General features: G+C 42.5%; 1 protein-coding gene across 6 annotated transcripts in view; it reads right to left on the bottom strand.

Annotated features, from left to right (window-relative positions):
* Positions 1 to 25,110, bottom strand: part of SMARCA2 (SWI/SNF related BAF chromatin remodeling complex subunit ATPase 2) — a 172,684-nt gene that overhangs the window by 91,003 nt on the left and 56,571 nt on the right. For all 6 annotated transcript variants that reach the window (XM_060300876.1, XM_060300880.2, XM_060300878.2 and 3 more), the window contains 9 exons: positions 23,180 to 23,310; positions 22,890 to 22,947; positions 20,659 to 20,759; positions 19,072 to 19,219; positions 15,098 to 15,261; positions 13,687 to 13,753; positions 12,920 to 13,030; positions 9,826 to 10,068; positions 8,362 to 8,475 (listed from right to left, as the gene is read on the bottom strand). In XM_060300876.1, the coding sequence (XP_060156859.1) occupies positions 8,362 to 8,475; positions 9,826 to 10,068; positions 12,920 to 13,030; positions 13,687 to 13,753; positions 15,098 to 15,261; positions 19,072 to 19,219; positions 20,659 to 20,759; positions 22,890 to 22,947; positions 23,180 to 23,310 (1,137 nt within the window). The remainder of the gene's footprint in view (positions 1 to 8,361; positions 8,476 to 9,825; positions 10,069 to 12,919; positions 13,031 to 13,686; positions 13,754 to 15,097; positions 15,262 to 19,071; positions 19,220 to 20,658; positions 20,760 to 22,889; positions 22,948 to 23,179; positions 23,311 to 25,110) is intronic.

The following is a 25,110-nucleotide window of genomic DNA, read 5'->3' as shown; positions in this document are numbered from 1 at the left end:
CAAAGATGTTCCACACAGAGTATTTTCTTTTCTATTTTTTTATAGTATTTCCTCTGCTTCCCACCTATACCTCCTTTCCTATGAACGCAACAGTTTTAGGAAAAACAGGGCTTGGCCAATAACCTCTGATTTTCTTTGGAAAACACATTTTTTTTTTTTTTTTTTTTTTTTTTGCAGTACACGGGACTCTCACTGCTGTGGCCTCTTCCATTGCGGAGCACAGGCTCCGGACACGCAGGCTCAGTGGCCATGGCTCACGGGCCCAGCCGCTCTGCGGCATGTGGGATCTTCCCGGACTGGGGCATGAACCCGTGTTCCCTGCATCGGCAGGCGGACTCTCAACCACTGCACCACCAGGGAAGCCCGGAAAACATTTTTTAAATGGTCCTAGGTGGCTACCCCCAATACCAATCTGAAAAGGAGATTCATGAGAGCCCTAGGTTGACTATATGTAATTACCCTCTGTTTTTGAAGGATGAGAGGATCCTACCCTAGTGAGGATAACAGGCAAAGGAGAGGAATTCATCCACAATTGGACGCAACTTTAGGACCATATTCTTTAGAGGCAAGGCCGCATGTGCTTCCATTTTGAAATAACAGAAAAATCCAATTTAAAACAGTGAAAGGGAATTCACATGCTGGTGGTTTCACACACACCTGCAATACTTCTCGCACGCCCCTAATGCACACAATCTGCCCTGATTATTTCCTATTATTGTTTTTCTTTATTAAAAAAAATCCCCAGAATACAAATGTGAAATTTTCATAATAAACATCAGATTAATGCCTAGAAATCTGCAGAATGTGATTAAAAGCAAATCAGCAAGCTGCCTAATGTTTAACAAACTGATTAAAAATGATATTTTCAGCTATTTTCAGTTATTTTCAGCTCTGAGGGCCAGGGCGAGGAGGTCACAGATGAAAAGAAGTTGAATATTCATTCGATTGTTGCTTTAGAAGGAACCTGTCAGGCCAGCCAGAACCGCAACTAATAGCCTTTTGCTACTCGTTTTGATGCACCAAATCAGATTAGAGAAAGGTGGATTCTTCTGCAGAAAAGTTAAGAAAAGCAAGTGACCTGCCATAGACTTGTTTTAGTTTTTAATGACTTTCTTGGCCAGGGTGGAAAAAACATCTCCAAGCTTAATAAATAAGGATGCACTGTTAGTACAGGCTTTGTGCTCCACAGACTTGATGCTGCATGTTTTTAAAGTACTTCGGCTTTTTCAAGAGCTGTTAACTCTCCACGAAACTTGATGACGGTGTAGAAGAATGTTAAACAACTTCAGACTTTAACAAGCATAAGGATAAAAATGACACCAAGGGCTAGTATTATTGAGTTCTTTCTATGGACCAGGCCCCGTGCAAAAATGCTTTATGTGCCCTCTCCCATTTCACTACACAAGAGCTGTAGGACAGTTACATTTAGTGGTGTTCCAGTTTTATAGATAAGGAACCTGAGCATCAGAAAGGTTAAGTGACTGGGTTGAAACGACGCAGCTATTTAATGGTGCAGTTAGGATCGAACCAGACTCGACTTCCTTAAGCTCTATGCTAAGGATGACCACGGAGACTTTTAGGTTTCCCAGTTCTGCCCTGATGGTTCACCTTCACCTGGGCCTCCCTGCCAGCCAGCCTGTGCACACTTTCCTGAATGTGGAAAGGAGGGCTGAGGCTTGCTCGTGAGTGCGTTAGGAGACAAAAGAACCAGAATGAGGGACTGGACCCTCAACCTCCTTCCCATCAGTTAGCTGCCGCTAAGAGCTGGAGGGGAGGGAGTTTGGGAAGCAGGAGGCATGCACGATGATGCCATGCAGAGAGGGATGTCAAACACCCCCAGAGGGGCCAAGTCAGCAGAGAAGCGAGCTCAACCCTAGAACCTGATGGCTGCTGTAGGAAGGCGATGTTCCCCCCAGCCCTCCTCCCAAGCACCATTAGGGGGTACCAGAAGCTAGTTTGATACACATAATCAAAATCACCATCCTAAGTTTCACGACTATATTTTACATTTGCTCCCTGTAACCTCCCAAACAAGTCCAAGCTGTTTTGTTTGTCTTTGTACTTTTCCCCAGGCCTGGGCTGAGGGTCCTTAGTCTTAGGGCTTCCTTTCCAAATATTACTCTCCCCGAGGGCTCTTTGGAAGATCTTCCCCAATCACATCTATCAGCCAAAGTCAATCTTCCTTTTCATTTCCCGCAAAGAAGTGGTCATTAAACTTTTTTGATGGCAGTTCCTTACCAGGAAGACACGCTAAAGTGCCTCTTCCCAGTACACGCCCATATATTTAACTATGAATTATACGCACGCACGGACATTAATGTCTCAAAACACAAGTTACCTTTAGGACAGGGGTCAATGTTAAAGGCAGTTGATTTATATCTACATTTTAAGAGGCCAATTTGATGACATCTAATTTTTTGGGTTATAATGGGGCTGGTGAAAACCCACACTAGGAACAGGAGAGGTGGCAGGACTGCCCTTTTCCTACCGTCCATCTGTGCTTACGTCATCCGTCTTGTTTTCAACCTGCAATCCTTTGCAGAATCTTTTAAAGTCCTTCATTCATTCTGAGCGTCGGGGGTGTCAGTTTAGTTGAAATGAGATCATCCTAAAATCCTTTTATCTGGATACGGGGAAACCCGCAATGCTCACAGTAGGCAGAAAGCGCAGGAACCAGGCTGTGACGGGGAGCGGATATCTGATGCCCCAGGTGGAGGTGCTTCCCGTCACACTGCCGCCCGGGATAACCGATACAGTCTAAGCAAGGTATCCTGACTTTCTGATGTGCATACATACCACACGGGTACCAGTGTCCATCTGTATGTTAAATTAATAAAGCTTAATTTTTTTTTATTTTTAAGAGAAAAAGTAATATAAATGGAAGCTCTAAAATCTTCTTCCCACACCTCAATGGATTACTAGTAAGCACCTCCCCACATACTCACACACACCCGCTTGTGTGCTCTGGGGACCCCTGTCCTAAAGCACTTGAATGCCTGGATCCTTCCTCCTGATGGGGTGGATGATGCTGCCTTTCATCGTCATGCCATTGTTCAGTGACATCTCACACCATGCCTCCAATTTCTGGTACAGCTCCTGCACCTTCCAGCCCCGCCCAAGGGCAGTGCAGTGCACAGAGCAAGCCATCAGAGCTATGCATTGAGAAAAGGGCAGACTGAAGAATTCTAAGGTAGACATGCAGACTGACAGTGGCAAGGCGAGGAAAGTCTTTGTAATCATCGCGCCATCTCAAACTCTGTTGGGTCTGGGTCACCTCCAAAAAACACGATGGTCCCTGATTAGAGCATGAATTTGAAAGTTCCTCAAAATATGCTGGTGTTGAAGGAAATAAAATCTATGACTCTTTAATAGGGGTGATTCTCCCAACAAGTAAGGCTTATGAGAGCCACTGGGACTATTATTTTCAAATTATATGTAAAATTGGGGTGTCAGCCTCATGGACATGACAGTTATCTCCTAAGACTCCATATGTTAGTAATGATCAAATCGGTCCCTTCAGGGAGCTAAACTGGGGGGTTATATTGGCCCAGACTCTCCTCCCATATAACCCTGTAAAAGTTTTCTACCTTTATTCATAGTTTCTCCCTAAACACTATTCCTCACTTATAATTTCCCTTCCAAAAGGAGGCATTATTAGACCAATAAATCCAGACTCCGGTGTGTGATATATTACCACTTTGTGAATTGAGATTTCCAAGATTAAATTTATGCAAGTCCCAGCTTCTAGAATCTATGGCAAGAGAGGAACAAAGTGATGATTAATTACATCAAGCATTCTAAATTTTTATATAATGAATATAAAAGCTGCCCATCTAAACAATGCTTTTTTGTGGTTTTATACAGATTATATCAAAATCAGGGTCGATTTTAGGTAGGTCAACCTCTAGTTAATCTCAGACATTGTATACATATTTTAGTATATTTAGACACACACACACACACACACACACACACACACACACACAGCCAATGGCAAGTACAGTTGGTTCTTAATTATACAAAGGGGAAAGTCAGCACAGACAACTTCAAATGGGAGCTAAATCGAAACATCAATTTTTCTTTAGCTTAAGTTAGGTTTTATGTAACCCCTTTTCCATGAACTGCCCTTCTTCCGTGAGTGTAATGAATGGATCTTATGCCAGTAGCTTGGTGGTGGTGTTGGGAGGGGCCTGGAGACAGTATATTCTCTTGCTCATTAGGTGTTTCATTAGACTCATTAAGTCATTAAATACTCATTGATTAAAACTAATTTTTATTAAATACTCATTCATTAAAACTAATTTTTCTATGAAGTAGAACTGCATTTATCAAACTGTGGCCCTTCTATGCCTGCTTTGGTATCATCTGAGGAAATACAGACTCCTGAGGTCACTCCCACTATACTGAACAGAATTACTGGGGCTAGGGCTGGTACTTTGTATTTTTAAGAGTTTTTCTATCTGAAAACTCAACAATAAGAAAAGAAATAATTGGGAAGAAAACTGGCCAAAGATTTAAGCACCACTTCATCAAAGAAGACATATGAATGCCAAATAAACACATGAAGACGAGTCACAAGATATCAGCACACAATTATTGAAATGGCCAACAGTGTTAAAAACTGAAAATATCAAGTATTGAGGAGAATGTGGAGGAACTGGAATGCTCATACATTGCTGGCGGGACGACAAAATGGTTCAGACTCCTTAGAAAACCATTTGGAAGTTTCTTATAAAGTTATGTGTACATTTACCATATGACCAAGCAAGCCCACTCCTAGATATTTACTAAAATGAAATGAAAACCTATGTTCACACAAAAACCTATACACAAATGTTCATAGCAGACTTATGCATAACCATCAAAAACTAGAAACAACCCAAATTTCCTTCAGTTAAATGGATAAACAAACTCTGGTGCATCAATATAATAGAATATTATTCAACAATAAAAATGAACCAATTAATGATACATCCAACACCTTGGATGTATCTCAAATTCATTACACTAAATGAAAAACCAGATGCAAAAGGTCTGATGAGACACATTGTCTGATTCCCTTCATACAACATTCTGGAACAGGCAAAACTACAGGGATGGAGAACAAATTAGCGGTTGTATGAGGCTAAGGGTAGAGGGAGAGTTTGACTAAAAAGTGAGAGCACTAGGAAATTTTTGGTCGGGGGGACTGGGAGACAGAATTGTTCTGTATTTTGATTGTGGGTAGAGTTAACGTAGCTATGTATTTGTCAAAATTCAGAACTATAACACCAAAAAGAGTGAATTTTATTATACGTAAATTAAAAAATAAAATGGAAATCCACTTCCCTGATTCTTTTTCATGAAAACATTTGAGCATCACTTCTATAAAATATTTAGCCTTTTCCTGCCATCGGCCACAATTCCTTTCTAGATTCCTTATGCAGCCTGAGAAAGACATATATGTTGTTTGTGGCTACAAGCAGATGGTGGCAGAAGAAAGCTCCTTATCCCCAAGGATGACACTTAAATGGCCAATCTTCCCCAGATTAAAAAAATCCTAACAAGGTAGAAAGAGCAAAGAGTGAAAACTGGCCAAACCACATCAATAACAGCTACATACACATGTCAAGTGATCAGTTCCCCTATTCGCCATGAAAAGGTTATGGGGACAGAGATGGGGCAGGAACACAGAAAGTGCCAGGACCAGAGGACAGTGAGAAAGAACTTGAAGTGAACAGGGAAGCAGAACCAGAAGTCAGCAACAGAAACGGCAGTGTGAGTAGAAAGTAAGGACTCTGGTGGTAGCAGCTGTCACCAGTTGAGCCCTTACCACGTGCCAGCCATAGTGTTATGAGTACTGCATCCATTCAATCCTCTTCTGTGAAGCAGGTATTGTCTATTTGCCACTTCATTGATGAGAACACTGACACCCACTGGGTTAAGAGACTTGCCCAAGCTCACACAGCTAGTATGAGACGGAGAATGCAGTGGGGACCCAGGTCCACTCTGACGGGCAGAGCCCATGACTTCCACTCCACCAAGTTGCCTCCAGGTAAGGTAGCTTATCCACAGATAATTCAGTCATATGTTGGAGACAGTGCGGGTTCAGTTCCAGACCAACAAAAGAAAGGGAATATGGTAATCAAAAAATACTTTATTGCTAAAAAATGCTAACTATCATCTGAGCCTTCAGTGAGTCATCATCTTTTTGCAATGGTACATCCAAGATCACTGATCACAGATCACCGTAACACATAAAACAATAATGAAAAGGCTTGAAATATTGCGAGAATTACCAAAACGTGACACATAGACATGAAATTAGCATATGCCGAAAAATGGTGCTGACAGACTTGCTCAACGCAGGGTTGCCACAAACCTTCAATTTGGGGGAAAAAGACATGGTATCTATGAAGGACAATGAAGCAAAGTGCAATAAAATGAGGTATGCCTGTATATCACACACAGGGTGTCTAACATACCTCCAATATAAAAATATGGATATTAAACAGTACATGTGTACTTTATGTCGGAAACATGCTCTTGAAAATCTAATCTTAGATTTTTAAAAATTTATCAATACTCAGGAAGTTTTCTTGTGAAAAGAGCTGTGAAATAGACATTTTAGTAAAGCAAAGAATCCCTTTGTGATATAACCAATCACCCCATAATCCTTATGCTGCAAAAGTTTGGATTTTTTTTGCGGTACGCGGGCCTCTCACTGTTGTGGCCTCTCCCGTTGCGGAGCACAGGCTCCGGACGCGCAGGCTCAGCGGCCATGGCTCACGAGCCCAGCCGCTCCGCGGCATGTGGGATCCTTCTGGACCGGGGCATGAACCCGTGTCCCCTGCATTGGCAGGCGGACTCTCAACCACTGCACCACAAGGGAAGCCCAAAAGTTTGGATTTTAATACAATGGATTTTCTTAAAACAGGGCATACTTTCAACTTGTAATATGCTTTTAAAATATCTATCTATATTAGCCATTCAGGACTGGCTAATACAGACTAATGAGTAACAAGATTAAGAAGTTTTATGGAATGAATAAATGAAGAACTTCAGTTAATTGCCTTTTATTTTATAGCTCTTCTAAAGAAACAAAAGGAAATATGGGACAAATTAAAATCTTTAACATTTCGTCTCTATAACTTGCAGGATCTCAGTAACATTCAAGGCAGCCACATGACCACTGTACCCATTCCCCAGCTTATTCTGTAACTAAAGTCCATACTGAATAGAAAGGGGGTTACCCAAAGATGCCAACACCACACGAAGTCAAAGAAATATCAACGGCATTCAATCCCCAAGATGCATTCACTAGCAAAATAAAATACTCAGATATTTAGGTTTTTGCTGGGATAAGCATGGTGTAAGAACCGTGTTAACATTTAATTTTTTTTCCAACTGCTAGTGAATAGGGGCTTAGGGATCAAAATTCTCTCTTAGCAAAGTGATCAACTTTGTATACTATCTTGCCAATCCCACTTAAAACTGGGCAGGATGAACCACTCTGTTCAAAAAAGTAGAGTCATTAAAACACAATGATGCAAAACACACATTTCACAATTGGCTCCCCTAAAGAGAAAACTCACATCAAACTATCTCATGCAACAAACAGTGCACAATGCCAAACAATCTATCTTTTAAGAGAATGAAACGTAGAACTCCAGTGTGTGCGGTTCCAAACTATGATCAAAAACATATTAAACCAAAACCCAAATCCAACCCCAAAATGTGGAGCTAAGGGCTCAAAAGACATTCTAAAGCACTGAAAAATCAGTGTCCAAAAAGTCATCTGAAAAGTATTTCTTAAAATGTTCACGGGAACTTAAATTAGATGATGCATCTGTAATTTGCAGGAACCCTAGTTTTCACTTACTATCAGAACCGTGACATCCCAAGCATCTGATAGTAAACACATTACCGGGAAACCTGGCAAATGTTTACCACATCCCTTGGTATTGATACAAGCCCCAAACTCAAAGGCTTATGTGGCTCAAAGCAGAACATTTCTATGGCGCCCGCAAGAGTCAACTCAACGAGGTTAGTAAAAAGAAAAAATCTAAAGTTAAAACAGAATGTTAATTCATGTAATGTTAAGTGAATGTAAGTTAAAATGTAATGAGACTTAATGAATTTGGTTATTTTTTAAAATCTGCCCCCAAACTTTTGGAAACCAAGATGAAATGCTAAAATTTCCCTTCTCTCTCTACATTAAATCCCCTAGCTTCCATTTAACAAAAAAAAATCCTTTAAGATATTTCCCAGTTACCTGGAACTAAAATACATGCCTGCTGTTTCCGAAACACAATTTCAGGGGCAGGTAGTCCAAATGTATTGGCAGGGGAAGAAACCACAACTTTTGAATTTGCAACATACTTTTTCTGGAAGCTGGGATTCAACTTCTTTCTTCAGTCTCCTCAGTAAAAATGGTCTCAACACCTTATGCAGACGCCTGATGATCAATATAGTTTCTTCTTCATTTAAGTCCACCTATAAGAGAACCTTAGATGAATTTGATCTTTTGCTTTTTTTAAAAAAAAGATCTCTCATGCAATGACTCTTCATGTTACATTTATTATTGGTTTCAATATATGATTGAAATTTTATGTGCATTAAGGCTAGGTTTATACCCATCATGTACACCTCAGAATGCTGTTCCCACCTTCCTACCAGGTGGTAACAGAACAGCCTCTAAATGGGTGTCTTGGTCTGAATGCTGAGTTTTGTAGAAAACGGCCCAGAGCCATCAGTTTTAGATCAGGAGTGTTAACAGCTCAGAATTTTATGGGATATGATTGCAGTAAGGGCTGACTAAAGGCTGAGGTAGAACACGAGTAAAAGGGCAATAGTTAATGCGTTCTTCCTTCAAACGGAAGCATTAAGTTAGGCTCTTAACTTTGATTGTCTCAGATGCAGAAACATACCAAGGGAACAGGGCCTGAATCTGAAAAGAACAAGAGTGGATCCAGGTTACATCGGTGGCTTTCTAAGCCCCTCTACCTGCATCCTCCTTTGCTCTGCTCTGATCTTGTTCAAGTTCAGTCCTGTTTATAGATAACTCCTTCGCTTTCTCTTTCACCTTCCTCTATTCACCTCTAGGGGGCAGAGCTGATTGACGTTACCTTCTCCAAATGGGCAAGCCAGTGAATTCCTAACAAAAGGCTAATGTACCTGTGACATCTCAAAATTAAAGGGCCAAATAGTTCCAACATAAATTTCCCTGAAGCATTTTAAGTGGCTTTTCGTTCCTATAGTGGAAGGAACGATAATAAGAAATTTGAAAATGGCTACTCCAGGGTTTGAGGAGTTACTTATATACACACAAGACAGGCTTACATAAAACCTGAAAACAATGTGTAAAGAAAATTAGTATAAACCAGTTCGGTTTTACATACAAGCTCTTAATGTGGAAATGGCTTAAAGGGAAGCCCAAGTTTCTAACAAGGAAATATTTCTTTTTAAGGTTTATATTCGGTTGGTTGAGTTGTGGTTAAATAGATTGAACAAATATCTCTGCATTTATCCTCCTTGTGGCCTGTAGCAGTTAAGCACTCCACCAGCCAGAAACACCCTCTGTTGGCCTGGTTAACACACTGGCAAAAGACAATGGGATTAGGACACCCTAGATCCTAGATCTTACATCCATTATTAGATCCATTTTCTTTGGATGGAAAAATATCCCTGGAGTGAGAACATACACATCCACCGATTGGCTTCCTGATACTTTCCAACACTGTAAACCACCCTATGGGTTTTCTGTGGCTCTAGTGTTCTCAGCTTTAGGTCTTTTCATTTCATTTCATTGTGATGCAGTGGGAAAAACAAAAGTTAGGCCAGTACCCTTTCTCCAGTCATGGCAAATGGAGCATTAAACCACTGCTCAAATGTGCTGCAGCTCTTAAAAATCGTGGGAAGGAGGAAGTTGAGGAGGGCCCAGAGCTCCGGGAGCTTATTCTGCAGGGGGGTCCCGGTCAAGAGGATCCTTCTGGGGGCCACGTAGTGAGTGTTCAGAACCTGAGTCAGCTTGCAGTGGTGATTCTTCATTCGGTGGCCTTCGTCCACTATCATGTATTTCCACCGAATCTATAACACAAGAGGAAGGACCAACATGCGGTGAACAAGGGAAAACACAACTGCTTCTAAGAGGCAAGTGGTGATGTGGAAAACCAAAGAACTCATGCTTGGTAAAAGCTATGACATGAGATTCCTTAGCATAAAAGAATCTTAACAGTCTATTTCCCATACCTGACAGATCATCGTGCACTATGTAGTAATGGAATGGATTGATAGAATGTGATTCCAAATTACCCTTTCACAGAGACGGAAACTTGGGCCCAGAATGAAATGGTTGGGCCAGAATTAGCTCCTGTGTCTCCCCATCCAATACTCCTCCTATTAATGTTATGTCATGTCAGCTATGCCGGATTTAATGGCTCTGTTACCTCTGCTCATAGTAAGTACAGAATATAGCTCCTCACTTGAAGCACAGGTTAATGACTGATTTCTCCAAGATGGCGTCAGCAGGCACCTGCAGCGGAAGTACTCTGGCTTCGTGCCCTTTTTCTATTGCCTTGGCTGACTACTACCTTCAGGGTTTGGCTCATGGTTTTTTTTTGTTAATTTTTTTTTTTTAATTTGAACTTAGTTGCTAACATTTAAAAATTGGAACATTTCACATAAAAATCTGGACATCCAGCTTCTTTTAAAACGTTAGAAGATCTGGCAACCCGGACTCTCTTAGTTCATACATACTCCTTACCTGCCAGGTCTAGGACCCCAATTTCAAGATGTCTAAAATGAAAGGAGAGACTTATTGGCAGAGAGGGCAGTGCTAAAATAGCATTCCTCTGTTTATGCCAAAACTTCAGAATTAAACACAATATATTCCACCAGCATAACTATCACTTCAAAAATTAAAAATGTGACCATATGTCACGATCTTCCTTCCTAAGTCTACACACAGTCCCCTTCCCCTCTCACATGTGACCCTTCAGCCCTCTCCAAGGTCATTGTTTCTCAAAGTGAGAACAATGAGGAATATCCCACTAAGCCTATCCATTCCCCACAAAACAGCGGCAATGGCCAAGAAAAGCATCTGGTGCTCAGATGTCCCTGGATCCCGCTGCAAAGCTCTTAGAGAGGAGGGAGACGGCAAAGCGTTCTGTAAAGTCCTCTCCTTCCTCATTAGAAGCACCAGTGAAGTCCCGGGAAAAGGAATAAAATCATCAGTCAGGCTGGGATGTTCGGGTAAAAGAAACTCCCAGAGTTTTAAAATTTTTTTTCCTTCCTCTGCTACCTCTGAGAAAATTGCTTAAGGATAATTAAAGTTGTACGATCAATTGTCCCAAAGTTACCAATAGCGTGAAAAGAGGCCAGGAGATAAAAATGTATTTAAGTCAACATTCTAAATCTACTTCCCTGCCTAACTTAGCTTCTGAAATAATAAACAAGGAATCAGAGGCCTATGATTTTGCTATCGGGTCTACTACTAATTAGGTCTTGCACTCAGAAAAAAATGACTACCCCTTTCTAGAGCTTCATTTCTCCAGTGACAAATAAAAGCAATACACCTCGTTACCAGGCGTCTCTGATGAATTCTGAAATACATAGGCAGAAGACATGATATGAATTTTCTTTAAAGGATCTCAAATGTACAAACACATTCCCACAGTTATATTGAAAACACGTCATTCCTGACACCGCCAAATTCATCTTGGAGCGTGAGGAAGAGGAACACAGCATTGTTGCTGGTGCCGTCTCAAGGATTAAACAAACCTCCCCTGGGAGCCCATTTCCTCTATGTTATTTCCTAGGAGGCCATGAACAGAACTCTGTTCCCAGGGCAAAGGTTTAATGCAGAGATAGAACAGACCCCAGAAACAGTGATTCTGTTCGATTCTGACCATAACTTAGTTTCAGATTATAGTGCTTTCAAAACACCACAGGGTAAAAGAAATTACTAAAGGAAAAAAAATTAAGTTTTCATGCTTCCTCTATGACAGAAACTACTCCCATTATTCTACATGAATATATTAGGACACAAGATGATATAAATGGAGAAAAAAATTCTATTTTTTGGCTAAAGGACAACTTAGGACATACAAATTAGCAGACATGTAGGTCACAGGTAGAAAACGACTCTTTCCCGGCTCCAAATAGTCACAGAAAGAGCCCAGAGTAATTCAAACAATAATAGCCCATTATTTCACCAGGAAAAACATAAAACAGGAATAGCACAAAAACTGCAGCTGGGATAAATGTTCATATGGAGAAGACCATATGGAGAAATGCCTACTCATCTCTGGAGAGACAAAGACACAAGAGAAATGACGTTACGCTGCTGACAATATCCCAGGGCAACAAAAACAATTATTTCTTCCATAAGCACGACGTTCAGGGCTGTTGGAGAGAAAAAAAAGAGTTGAAGGAACCCAGGTGAATTCTTTTTTTTTGCGGTACACGGGCCTCCCACTGCTGTGGCCTCTCCCGCTGCGGAGCACAAGCTCCGGACCCGCTGGCTCAGCGGCCACGGCTCACGGGCCCAGCCGCTCCACGGCATGTGGGATCTTCCCGGACCGGGGCACGAACCCGCGTCCCCTGCAGCGGCAGGCGGACTCTCAACCACTGCGCCACCAGGGAAGCCCCCAGGTGAATTTTTTTAGGAGATGTAAGCGCATAAACTATGATAGGATAGGGTAGGTAAGAGTCCCAGGATCAGTGACATACAACCACCACCAAAATAAAACACGAAAAACCCCAGCATACATAAAATGAAAAACGCATGACCAAAATACATCTGACTGAAAAAGAGAGAGAGAGAGAGAGACCAGCCATCTAACGAGCAAATTATACTAGTGAGTATAATTTGGGGAACACTTTACACTCCAGTTGCGATAGTCCATAATTAGAGATAAGAGAATTTTTTTAAACATACCTTTGCAAGAATGTGCTTGTCTTTTATAATGTACTCATAAGTAGTCAGGAGGACATTGAATTTGCCACTCCGTAACTGGGGGACGAGGGAGCGACGCATGGCAGGGGTGCCCTGAATGGGAAGAAAATACAGATGTATATTACCCGATGGAAGGAGGCGTGCGTTGTCTCTCACTACTCAGGCTTAATGGAGCCCAGGCATGTGACTAAGGACTGCACATACATGCAATTATCATATACAGATCCATTATCCAGGAAGAAAGTGCTTGGCAAAATTGCTCACACGTCTGGACACTTTTCAGACCTTTGTGGAGAAGCTTTCCCACTGCAGACCGAGGGAAGCGGGGGAGAAAGAAAAGGAAATTATGGTGACCCCAAGGTGGCAGAGAACCCGCTGCTCCGCTGAAAGGCTCCATTTCTACAGGAGCGTCCAGCAGGCGCCCGGGCGCCCGGGTAATTGTCTAACTTTGCAGGAACAGTGGGCATGGCAGCAGCACGCGGGATGTGTGATATTTGTCATTTGTATTACTCTCATCAGAAACCTCGCAATATGATAATTAACAATTTTTTTCTGCGTTTCACTATCTGAAAGTAATTATGGTTTATTACAGTAATCTTCTTGGGATGATTAACTCTCACTGTTCAGTACATGATGTACATGACAAAACTTTACAACCAGATACAGTTCACAGATGTGCATAGGGAATGAAGAAAATAGGGTCTATATATAAATGTGGAAAAGTAAAAAATAAATACAGGATTCCAAACCTTGTAAGAAATTTTCACCACGGAAGGAGCCCATTTGTCAAATTCATATGTCCAGTTAGATAGAGTCCTATAGAACAAAAGAAAACAAAATACAGAGAGACATTTGTATAAAAATCTGTGATTAAAAAGACGTTCTTACTCACTTTTAGGTCTCACCTTGAAAGGGGCTAGAGAATATAAAATAGCTCAACTGCATATTCATTTTAAAGGTGTGGAAATAAGAGGTAAGTTAGAAACAAGCTGCCACAAAGCATGACAAGTTTGTTTGTGGGTTCACACGAAATCTCATAAGAGAAAAAAAATTAAAGAATGCATGAATATAGATGGCAAAAAACATCTTAATTTTAATACTGAAAAACAGCAATTACCAGAGTGATTTGGGGACTCTTCAGAAACAGCCATATAAAGTTCAGAGAAAAGTTGAGTCAGGAAAAAGTAACGACAAAAGCACATGAACATACTAAATAAATCTGTCAAGAGGGGGCAGGGGAAAAATATTAAATGCCTTAAAAGGCAAAATCCCTGAAAGCATCAATGTAACATATGAGTCAGAACATGCAAAACACAGATAAAACCCAAAATATATGTTCAAGATGTAGATAATATGGAAAGGGTGTCTAAGTTCCACGGATTCAAATAATACGGATTAAAGAGGTCTGTAAATAACTCATTTAGACAAAGTTTGAAGGAAATACTAAAACAATATTTTTTCGCAAGGCCCAAGTCTGTAATTAGCACTGAGATCTAGAAGAGGATCTCAGTGAACAGAACTGCAACCTCACACCCACAGTCAGAGACACACTCCCATCCAAGGAGGGCGGTTTTGAACAGGTATCCCTTCCCTCAGGGATATCCACCAAAGACCCACGAGGAGCCATGCAGTGGGCGAGGCACCGGGAATTTAACAGTGAAGACCCATCCTTACAAAGTGACAAAGTCACTGCAGATAAACTGCGAGTACTGAGGGCGGTTTAATGCAAAATTCAGTTACGATTTTGATTTAGATTCTGCTTTAAGAGGGACACTGAAGGAAGATTTAAGAATATATAATTTTTGAATATATATATAACCTTTTGGAAATGGAAAAAGAAAAAAAATCAAAGAAATCTTTAAAAAAAATCAACAACTTTCAGCTTCATGAACCACTTTAGGCGTGATGAAGAATGAGACCCACTGCACAGTGTGCAGGCTGTGTAGACCGCAATGCTAAGGGCTGAAAAAAAATCACTTCATCCTGTGCTTATGCAGCCAATCAAAGGGTGGGAAAAGAAAACCTAAATCCGGATTATATGCTCTTGATAATCCCACTACAGGCTACAATTCTGCCTTAAGGGAAAAACAAGGACAAACTATGAATAGGGCAAGCTCCAACATAAAGAAAGATAACTGCAGAATAAATGGCTTTACTTACGAAAGGGGAACAATGATGAGATAGGGGCCATTGAGTCTTTTGTGCTCCATCAGATAAGTGATGAGTGCAATGGTCTGTATGGTCTTTCCCAGCCCCATTTCATCAGCTAAGATTCCGTTCAAATTGTTATTATACAGAGAAACCATCCATTCCAGGCCCTGGAGCTGAAATGAAGAGTAATTGCTTCAATTATCCAAGATCTGCACAGGTAATTAATACTAATACAAAGCAAGTGAGGCTGCGACTTCTTAACTCCTCGGTGCTGTACGTTGGATTTCCCACAGTAGGAAAGTACGGGAAGCACCAACACAAAGAGAATTTCATATATGAGCCTGTAATCGCCCCTGATGCTTGGCAGGTGCTGAGTGCTAATCAGATTTAGAAGTGATGGGCTGGAGCATACTGGGGGGACTTTAAGCAGCTTTGCCGTTCATCCCTACTTAGCATTTCACAGTACATGACATTCTAGAATTATTATAAATGAAGAAAACCCTAACGAAAATCCATTCCAACCAGTCCAAGCACAAAAAGCCACCATGAGGATTAAAGAAAAACAAACCAGAAGGCAGGTTTGGCACGAAGATCACAGGTCATTAGAAACAGCCTTCTTGGTGACGAAGAGCCTCCCGGCCCCCCGGGGTGGGATCCCCTCAAGCGAGGACGCAGAGTGACCAGGGAGCCAGGGGCACCTGCTGGGCCCACAGGAGGGCACTTCCTGGCGGAGAAAGCTCCCAGGCATCACATGGAAACTTGCAATGTAAGTGCTCCCCAAGGGCAGCTGACTGCCTGGAAACATGTTCAACATATTTTTAAAGAACAAAAGCACAGCACCAGAGACACAGTTTTGGATTTCCATGTTAAACACAAGAAAGTCTGGGTGAAAATACAACATTGTTCAACTTCCCTCTCCAACCACTAATTCCCTTCCACCACCATATCACAGATTCTGGTTTAAGTGATAGGATCGTATTTCTCTCTCTCTCTCTCTCTCTTTCTCTCTCTCTCTCTCTCTCTCTGTTTACTATCTATCTATCTATCTATCTATCTATCTATCTATCTATCTATCTGTATATAATTGCTAAAGTCAATTTAGCTTGCTAATGAAGTTATGCTTAGGGAAATGTTAATTTTAATTTGGTTTATGTAAAAACAAAGCAAGTGATTCTTTTACTTTCAGTATTTGTTAAATGGACCACGCAAGGAGCTAGAGCAGATGGAAACCTGGGTATGTAACATGCACGCCTCCCTTCAGAAGCTTGCAGTCAGAGGACCCGGTAAGCCATTCACGCACCAAGACGTGGTTGGCAGTGCCAGTGTCATACATATAAAATTGTATGGGCCAGAATTTTTCTTGGGAAGAGTACTGCAATGGTTTGAAGAAATACTTGGATAAGCACTTAGGGTGCCTCATACCATGCAAGACTCCGAATCATCCTAAAGGTTTTTGCAGAAGAGCAGCAACACCAAGAAATGAGAGGAACTGAAAGAGGTCCCACGGGGATGCACAAAAGACACAGGGGCAGAAGGGGAATGCCGGGAACTCTTAGTGGTGGGTGGGAGGAGATGCACACCTGCAACATGATTCCGAGAGCACCAGACCTTTAGGAAATTCAGCTAAGGTGGTAGTGGATTTCTTTTTTTTTTTTTTAATGAAAATCGGCAAAGGGGCTGAATTTTGCATCTGTCTTAATCCCAGATAAAACAGAAGCAGAAACTGGCAGCAGAGGGGACTAGAAATTCACAAAAAAAGTGGGAAGTGATTTGGACTTTCCTAGACCATGGAACTGGAGGGGTTGGGTATTGAGCCAAGCTTACGTGGCTTTCCAGGAAGCAGCAGGAAGGCCTCAGCTATGTCAAGGTTAAGTAACTATTTTCAATACAAAAACTTGTCAAGGAGCAAGACGATAGAAAGCATACTCATGGATACAACGATCTGGGAAGCCTTTGAGCCACAATTTCAGTTGGTTTGTGAGAAATAAAGAAGATTTCATCAGGTAGATATGGATGGTCAGAGACCAGGAAGAAGAAACTCCATGAAGCAAAAACTCGGAGGCGGGCAGAGTAAGGTATGTTCAGGAAATCTACAGCAGCCCAGTAGAGGAAGAAGGCCATAATATTCACATATGGAGGGCTTCCCTGGTGGCGCAGTGGTTTAGAGTCCGCCTGCCGATGCAGGGGACGCGGGTTCGTGCCCCGGTCCGGGAAGATCCCACATGCCGCGGAGTGGCTGGGCCCGTGAGCCATGGCCGCTGAGCCTGCGCGTCCGGAGCCTGTGCTCCGCAACGGGAGAGGCCACAACAGTGAGAGGCCTGCGTACCGCAAAAAAAAAAAAAAAAAATTCACATATGGAAGTAGGAGGAGGTAGCTTTGAGAAGACAGTGACAAAGAATGCTTTCAAAGGTGCTGGATGGCAGGAGGAAATCAATGTAGCGTTAAAAGTTATTCACGAGTAATCTAACGAAGCACCTGCCATATACAGACATACAAGAGTTCATCAGAACCAACTACAAGTTAACATCTATGTCAGGTGGGCCAAATCAGATGAAAACAACTTTGAACTTCATGAAAGTAGCATGGTCTTTGGAGAAAACATGACCTTACTACAGCCAGAGCAGTGGTTCTCAAAGTGTGCTCCAGGGACTCCTGAGGGTCCCCAAAACATTTTCAGGTGATCCACAAGGTCAAAATGATTTTCTTATTAACACTAAGGTATTATTTGCCTCTTATAATGTGTTGACATTTGCACGGATGATGCAAAAGCAGTAGTGGGTGTAAACTGCTGGCACTTTAACACAAATCAAGGCAGTACTGTAGTAGTGGCCTCTGTATCCTTCACCCTGATGCAATGGCAGCCAACACAGTGCCACGTTTTAGGAGTTTAGTGGATCCAAGTTCAGAGAATTTGAGAACTGTTGGCCTAAAGCATATACTTCCTAAAGTATATTCCAAAGGGCCCTAATTTTACAGGATGTGAACAGGCATATGATACATGAAAAGAAAGTTTGGTCGTCAGAGAAATTTGGGAAATACGAAGTGAAAGATATTTCACTGCAGGATGCTGATATGCAGTTAGAGTTTACACATTTATTTCTGCAGAGCCCATGCGTGTGTTGACACACACCATGGATTACCAAGAAGGGTCATTGCTAGAGTGTCCAGATGTCTGGTTGGCTTGGGAAGTCCTGGGTGACACCTATGATCAGTAACAAGGGCCACTGTTCATTCTCATAAGTATCCAAATGTGGAATAGTAAATTATACTGTAATCCAAGCTCTATCTGACAGTATTTCCCATATTTATTTAACCACAGAACCTATTTTTCCCTTTCTTTTGGAGGTCTATCTCATGGGACAAATGTTCCAAGGAACACGCTTTGGGAAACACTGTGAAGTAGAAGGAGGTAGAAGACAGGAGCTGACCTCATTCTAGACAGGTCAAATGAAACGCACGTTATGCTTACAGCGTAGTTTTCATCAAAGCAGGGATGCTCACCACTCTAATGTGTCTTAAATAAAAAAAAAGCATGTAAATGTAGTAGATAGCAACTCCTAGGTAGCTGAGTCCATAGTGTTAAACTACAGACACCACTGACATTTTTGAAGAAATATATACTTCATTTACTTCAAAAAAGAGGCACAGATGTTCCCTACACTCATAGAATGTGGCTGGGTTTTCCGTTCCAAAGAGATCCACGGTAAAGGGGTTCCAAGAGTTAACCCAGAATTTCTGAAAACACAATCCATCCCAAAGCCATAGAAGAGAAAATGGGTACGCTCTAGGGAAGACGGTAAAATGAACACTCTAAAACAAAAATTACAGGCACAGTGGAGAGAATCGCCATATTAGAAGCAATGCGACCCCAAATGTTTGCCATGGTCAACTCTCTGCAGCAACGGCCATGCGCACAACATACTCTAATCAAAATTAGGTAACAGATTGAGACCTGCCGAGAAAACACACACCACGCCAGTTACCTGATAATGCTTCAGGGTCCCATTGATGAGGAGGGCCGACTGCTTCTCCACCCTCTCCGAGATGGCGTGGGCCACCGTGTAGTAGGACTGGGAACCCCTGGCACTGTACTGCATGCTGTACTCATCGTCCACGTCTTGCTTAGCTGTCCTGGGCCAGAGAAAGTGGAGAGTCACACACAGAGAAGTTGGTGCATGAATGGAGAGCCGAAAACAGCTGCAGGAAGTAGAGCTTTATTTATCACCTACTTCATGCCCGGCAGCTAAAACATATTATCTGTAATCCTCGCGAAAAGCAAGCAGGGTAGACGTTGTTGTTACCATCCCCACTTCATGCCTGTGGAGAACTTCAGGCTGAGAGAGGTTCACGAATTTGCCCAGGTCACATGAAAGGTGGTGGCGTCAGGATTTGAACGCAGGCCCGCTCGACCTCAAGGGACTGCTATGAGCGTGAATCGTACACCTGCAGGTTCACACTTTGCCAGGGAAGCTGTCCTAGGCCCTTGAAGTACAAAGATAAATCCTATCCACAGAACACCGCCTAAAACTTGGAAGACAGGTGATAGGGAGGCCAAAGGTGACATTAAAGAGATAGGAAAGAGGAGAGGTCGTCTTCCATTTTCTATGTCTTGTTAACCAACTACTGAGTTATTCTACAGGCAGTGAGGGGCCGTTGAGGGGGGTCTTGAAAACCTTCAGTGAAGAAACTGGGGGCAGATGAATAAAAGACAGGTTCCTGAAGTGGGCACACAGCCCTGGAATAAAAGGAGAAAATATTAGAATGTCTATTTCTGCTTTTTTTTTTTTTTAATCTCATCACTTTAAAATATTCTATTTTGCATAGTGTTTCGCCACAGTTTTCTTTTAACACTAGAGCTACACAGGCGAAGAGCTGGGTAGGGCTTTCCTGGTGGTGCAGTGGTTGAGACCTAATGCAGGCGACACGGGTTCGAGCCCTGGTCTGGGAAGATCCCACATGCCGCGGAGCAACTGGGCCCGTGAACCACAACTACTCAGCCTGCGCTCTAGAGCCCGCGAGCCACAACTACTGAGCCTGCGCGTCTGGAGCCCGTGCTCCACAACAGTGAGGCCCCAACGGTGAGAGGCCCGCGCACCACGATGAAGAGTGGCCCCCACTCGCCGCAACTACAGAAAGCCCTCGTACAGAAACGAAGACCCAGCACAGCCAAAAATAAATTAATTAATTAATAAAAAGAAAAGAGCTGGGTAGGGGAGTCCATGGCTGAGCAGCTATTGCAACGAAGACGTTTCTCACTTGGGGTTCTGGGCGGGTGTTGGCGCCATTAAGGAAGGCGGGAAAGGCAGCCAGCTGGAGGGGCAGGTTCCACGTGGGATGGAAGCGCGTGACACGCGAGGAGCCCAGGAACGAGGAAGTCATGAAGTGGGGGAGGGCGCAAGGGGGGAGCTGAGCAGTGGGACAGTCTGGTGGCCTCTGACGGTGGCGTTTTGGGTGAAGCATGGGCGTGAGGTCACCTTCCTTCCTTAGACAAACTTCTCTAAACTAAAGTCCATAAAGCGCAACCCTCACGAAATGCATCTGCAAGAGACAAAACTCTGAGAGACACATACTCGATGATCTGCTTAGCGTCCTTCTCGGAAACCTCTTCGCTGTTTGGATCCAGAAGTATTTTCTCTTCAGTTTCCTGCCTACTGGACTCTTCCTCTTCATCCTGGGGAAGGAACAAAGATATGGGGGTGATTCCGTTTTAACGAGGGAATCCCTAGGCTTGGCGATTTCTGAAAAGAGAGTGAATAGTATTCTACTTCCCAAGTGAGGTGCACACAACTGAGGGAGGACGTAAACTTAACCCTTACTTCCACCAGGCAATATCTACCTCTCCATCGCTGTTTACATCACTGAATGAAAGAACAAAAGGAACCCTCTGAGGATCCCCTGGAACCCTTGCTCCCAAGAATAAATATGCAAAAATCATGCCAGAAAGATGGATATCTATCATTATTTGGTCATCAGAGAGTCCTGTAGACCATATCTGCTCTTGCTAACTTGGTGACCTTCTATACCCTTCTCTCCAAAGCCAAATGAAGGGATCTTAGTATTGTCCTTGTCTCTGATGATGCCAGTGGGCCTTTGATGGTCCCACACGTCTTCACAGTGGAGAGACTGGAGCTTGTGAGCGCGTGGCCTTCTGTGTGTGCTTTCTGTGGCCACTTCACAGCCCACATTTCTGGCTATTTAGATTAAAACTGTCAATAACATGGCAAAGGATTCATCACCTCCCCACCTCGCAACTGTGTACTTCGTTCTGCTGGCCTGTGGAAAAGCTTCACTAAATACCCATAATGCCCACTACTACCCACTGGTGTTGAAGGCTGAATCTTTCCAGACGATCCAGGAGAATTTCCTTTAAAAGTAGGCTTAAAGAGAACCACGCTTTTCCATCAGGCTTGAATGAAACAATACGAACTGACATGATAGTAATGTTGAAAATCAAATCTATGACCACAGATCACTGAGCCACAAGGGGTAAACTGAGGAGTTGGCACAGCTCTTTCACATCCAGGTGAGCACCGAGGGGGGACGTGACTCGCCACGAGATGGGGACCTGGTCTCCGGACCCCCAGGTCAGAGTTCACTCTAGTCCCAGCTCTCTGGAGCTGTCTGCAGTTGCCAGTCTCAGGAGGGCACCTGTGGGTTGAGCCGCCTTCTCTACCTCATCTCTGTCCCTCCCTGGCTCTCAGACCCAATGAGAAGATTCTTCCAACGGATCGTTTATGGGCCCATTCATCCGAGTAAACAAGAGACATTTTAAAAATTGATTTTGTAAGTTTCAAGTACCTCAGAGAAAGAGTAGCCTATTAAAAAAATAAAATAAAATAAAGCATGCCTTCAGAAGTATTTGCTTGTTAACAGCATGCTTTTTTTCTAAAAAAAAAAAAAAAAGTAACTTCTATTATCTTTCCTCTTTGCAAAAGCAGTAAGTGTCCACGGTAGATTAATTTAGAAAACACAGGTCCACAAAACAGAAGAAAATAATCATGGTCTTAAAATTCTGGTGAGCTGTTATTGGTAAGGCTGTTCTGCTCTGGCCACGGCATTCTTTGAACCAAGATTCCCCTACACTGGTAAACACCAGATTTAATGACTATACGCTAACAATGCTCTAATAAAGGAGATAAAAATCTTTTAATCCTTCTATTTGTAATTGTTAAGGATTTTAAAGTTGATCTAAAAGATGCCTTTATTATTCCTTAATTTCTATTAAAAGTATCCAAGATTACCATTTTAGGTTCTGGATATATTGAGTATTCCTTCCAGAAGACTGACAAATGTGGCTAACAAGTATATCCAAAGAATTCAAGGAAGAATCACATTTAAAGAAAAAACCCAAGAGGATCCATTAACCCATTAAACCAAGTGCATGTTGCCCTGTTGGTCTAAGTTTCCACACTTACAGCTTCAAACAGGCCCAAGGACTAAAGAACTTCAGACATTTTTAGGCTGTTAACCCTCAGTGTAAATGACTTAGAAGCATGGCATTGCCCTTCCCAAAGTAATCCATCTCCAATTTTCCTCAGAAGACCTTTCTACCATCTCCAATTTAATGCCAGCTTCTCTCTTCTCGGTTTCAAATAAATTTAGAATTCACCAAGCTTCCACATTCGCCAGGAGCCCCCGAGAGGTCACTGTGCCACTAGGCATGCACCAGCAAAGCTCTGTCAAACCCTCAGCCTCAGCTGTCACCCGATGGCCAAAACTGGAGGACGAAGAGACAGAAGGACACAGGTGCTTCCCCGTGAACTTTCCAGCCAATGAACTCCAAACAGAGATATATACGTACCTCCTCCTCATAATCAGAATCGCTCTCTTCGCTGTCCGATCTAGGGGCAACTTCGTAACTACAAGAAAAGGAGTGGGAAGGAAGAGGAGGCTTAGCTTTTTAATCATAAAACTGTGTGTGTGCGTGTGTGTGTGTTTATACACAAATATATGACACATTCTATATACAAATGCAGGTAATAACTTTAAGCAGTTCAGCAAAGGTCATGCTATTTTAGTTCCCAGATTCTACGAGGACCACAAAACCCTGAAAAGTCAAAGAACACCAATAATTCTGCTTTAGTGCCATACCCAGGATTCATTTCCAACCAGGCATCCAGCTGACTTGCTTTGGGTGCTTCTGGGCCAAACAGGACCTTGCCGGTTTCTGTGTGAGTCACTTTGACAGGGAGGTCACTCATCTGGCTGCTCTCATCTATGGGCTAGAAAGGAGAAAAGACATAACACCGCTTCGGGTTAAGACATTCTCCCAATTCTGTGCTGGATGTTTCTCGGCCTTTTGGCTGCCCAGCATTTGAAACCCTTTCCCGCGATTAGAAATTTCATCACCTGATGAGTCCTGGTGGGAAGTGGGAGGTCACATCCTACCAAAGAAACTGAAAACACCAGCCTCCCTTGCAGCAAAGGAACTACTGGCACAAGACCTAAGCTCCACCAGCTGGGCTCATTCACCAAGGCTCTGAATTAGGACCTAGAAGGAAGCGGGGGCCAACAGGCACACCGGTAGGAGGGCAGACAACAGTGGCAGCAGTGCCAGTGCAGTGGTATTGGCTGTGCCCACTCCCGAGGCTGGCCATGTCCTCACTAAGCAGCTGTAGGGTACACTACGGTAACATATCACTGAAATAATAGCGCAGTCCCCAGTCAGCTTCTCCAGGTTTCCAGAGTTCTGATGACTCACCCGATATCCTATTAATATGTTCCCTTCTTACTTAAATCAGGCAGAGTTGATTTTTGTCAGTTGCAGCTAAGAACCCCCAACCCCCAAATAATCCCCTCCAGATAAGGACTGCTGCAAAGTCATGGTTTCAGAGAGAATAATGGAAAAAAAGGAAAAGGTACTGTAATTTGTATCATCTCATTATGGCTGGTTTGGCTTCTGCAGAAACAACGTCATTTATCCAAAACCAAACCACCAGGTACCAAGCCCAACCATGGGGCCCTGTGATAAAGCAACAGGCTCTGCTCACTGGAAATCTAGCAAATTGACCAAGTCTGAGCTGAAGTTCGTTATTAGACTCTCAATGAAATATGGCTTGCTCAGAAAATTAAGAGAATAAGTGAAACTGCAGAGGCTGTGCTTAACCTACTTCAGAGAACAAATTGTTTAAAAAGGCCTAAAAATGGAGTAATCCTATGCAAATGAATGCTACTGATTACAGGGTGACTGTACTTCTAGGAGCAGGCCCCCAGGTGAGACGTTTAGGCAACCCATTAATTCCAAAGAATTTTTTCTAAATTACTCTCATTTGGAGTTACATTAAAATGATAGGAAAAGCAGTATACTGTAGGTTATCTTCTAATATCTTATAGGAAGTGACCACCTCCTTCCCCCAAAATATTGGTTCTTTCCCCCTTCTCCCTTAACAAAGCACTGTCAGAATAAGAAACAATATATTAGCAATTATCCACAAAAACAACCTTACAAAAAAGAGAAGGTTTACTCCAGACAGTTTTTCCTTTTATGTGTGCTGAAGCAATGGTTGTGAACACCGTTACTTTGCATGTGAAGACAACGCTTCTTCCTGTTAACGTAGAAGGTCATCTACAGGCTCACGCGATAAAGTAGGAAATCTACCATTCGCTACCATCTCCCTTGGAAAAACCATATTCCATTATCTTGAACTATTATAATGCAGCTTGTTTTATTGTTTGTGTCTTGCCTCAAAGAAAACTGGAAATCACTGTAGCTGGAATTAGAACTTTGGCAAAAACACTGAATGAGCACAGCAGAATGTAATCAGAACATTATTTCAAAACAAACCAGGTAAGACATCTACTTTGCCCACTTCAGCAAAGAGAAAACACATGTGTTAAGATTAAAAAAAGTGTATGTCACAGGCCCAAGATCAGGAGCTTATTTTCCCAGGAGACAACATGAGATAAGAGAGCTATCACACTAACACGTTAAATCTCTCCCTGTGTGCTTGTTAGTTACAGACTGATGTGAGGCATGCTTAAGTAAGGGTGGGTTTTTACAAATTAGAGTTGTTTCTAAGTGC

This window comes from Globicephala melas, chromosome 6, assembly GCF_963455315.2.
Source record: "Globicephala melas chromosome 6, mGloMel1.2, whole genome shotgun sequence".
In the NCBI taxonomy this organism is placed as follows: Eukaryota; Metazoa; Chordata; class Mammalia; order Artiodactyla; family Delphinidae; genus Globicephala; species Globicephala melas.
The sequence above is the reverse complement of the archived record's forward strand: the minus strand, read 5'-3'. Positions and strand labels throughout refer to the sequence as shown.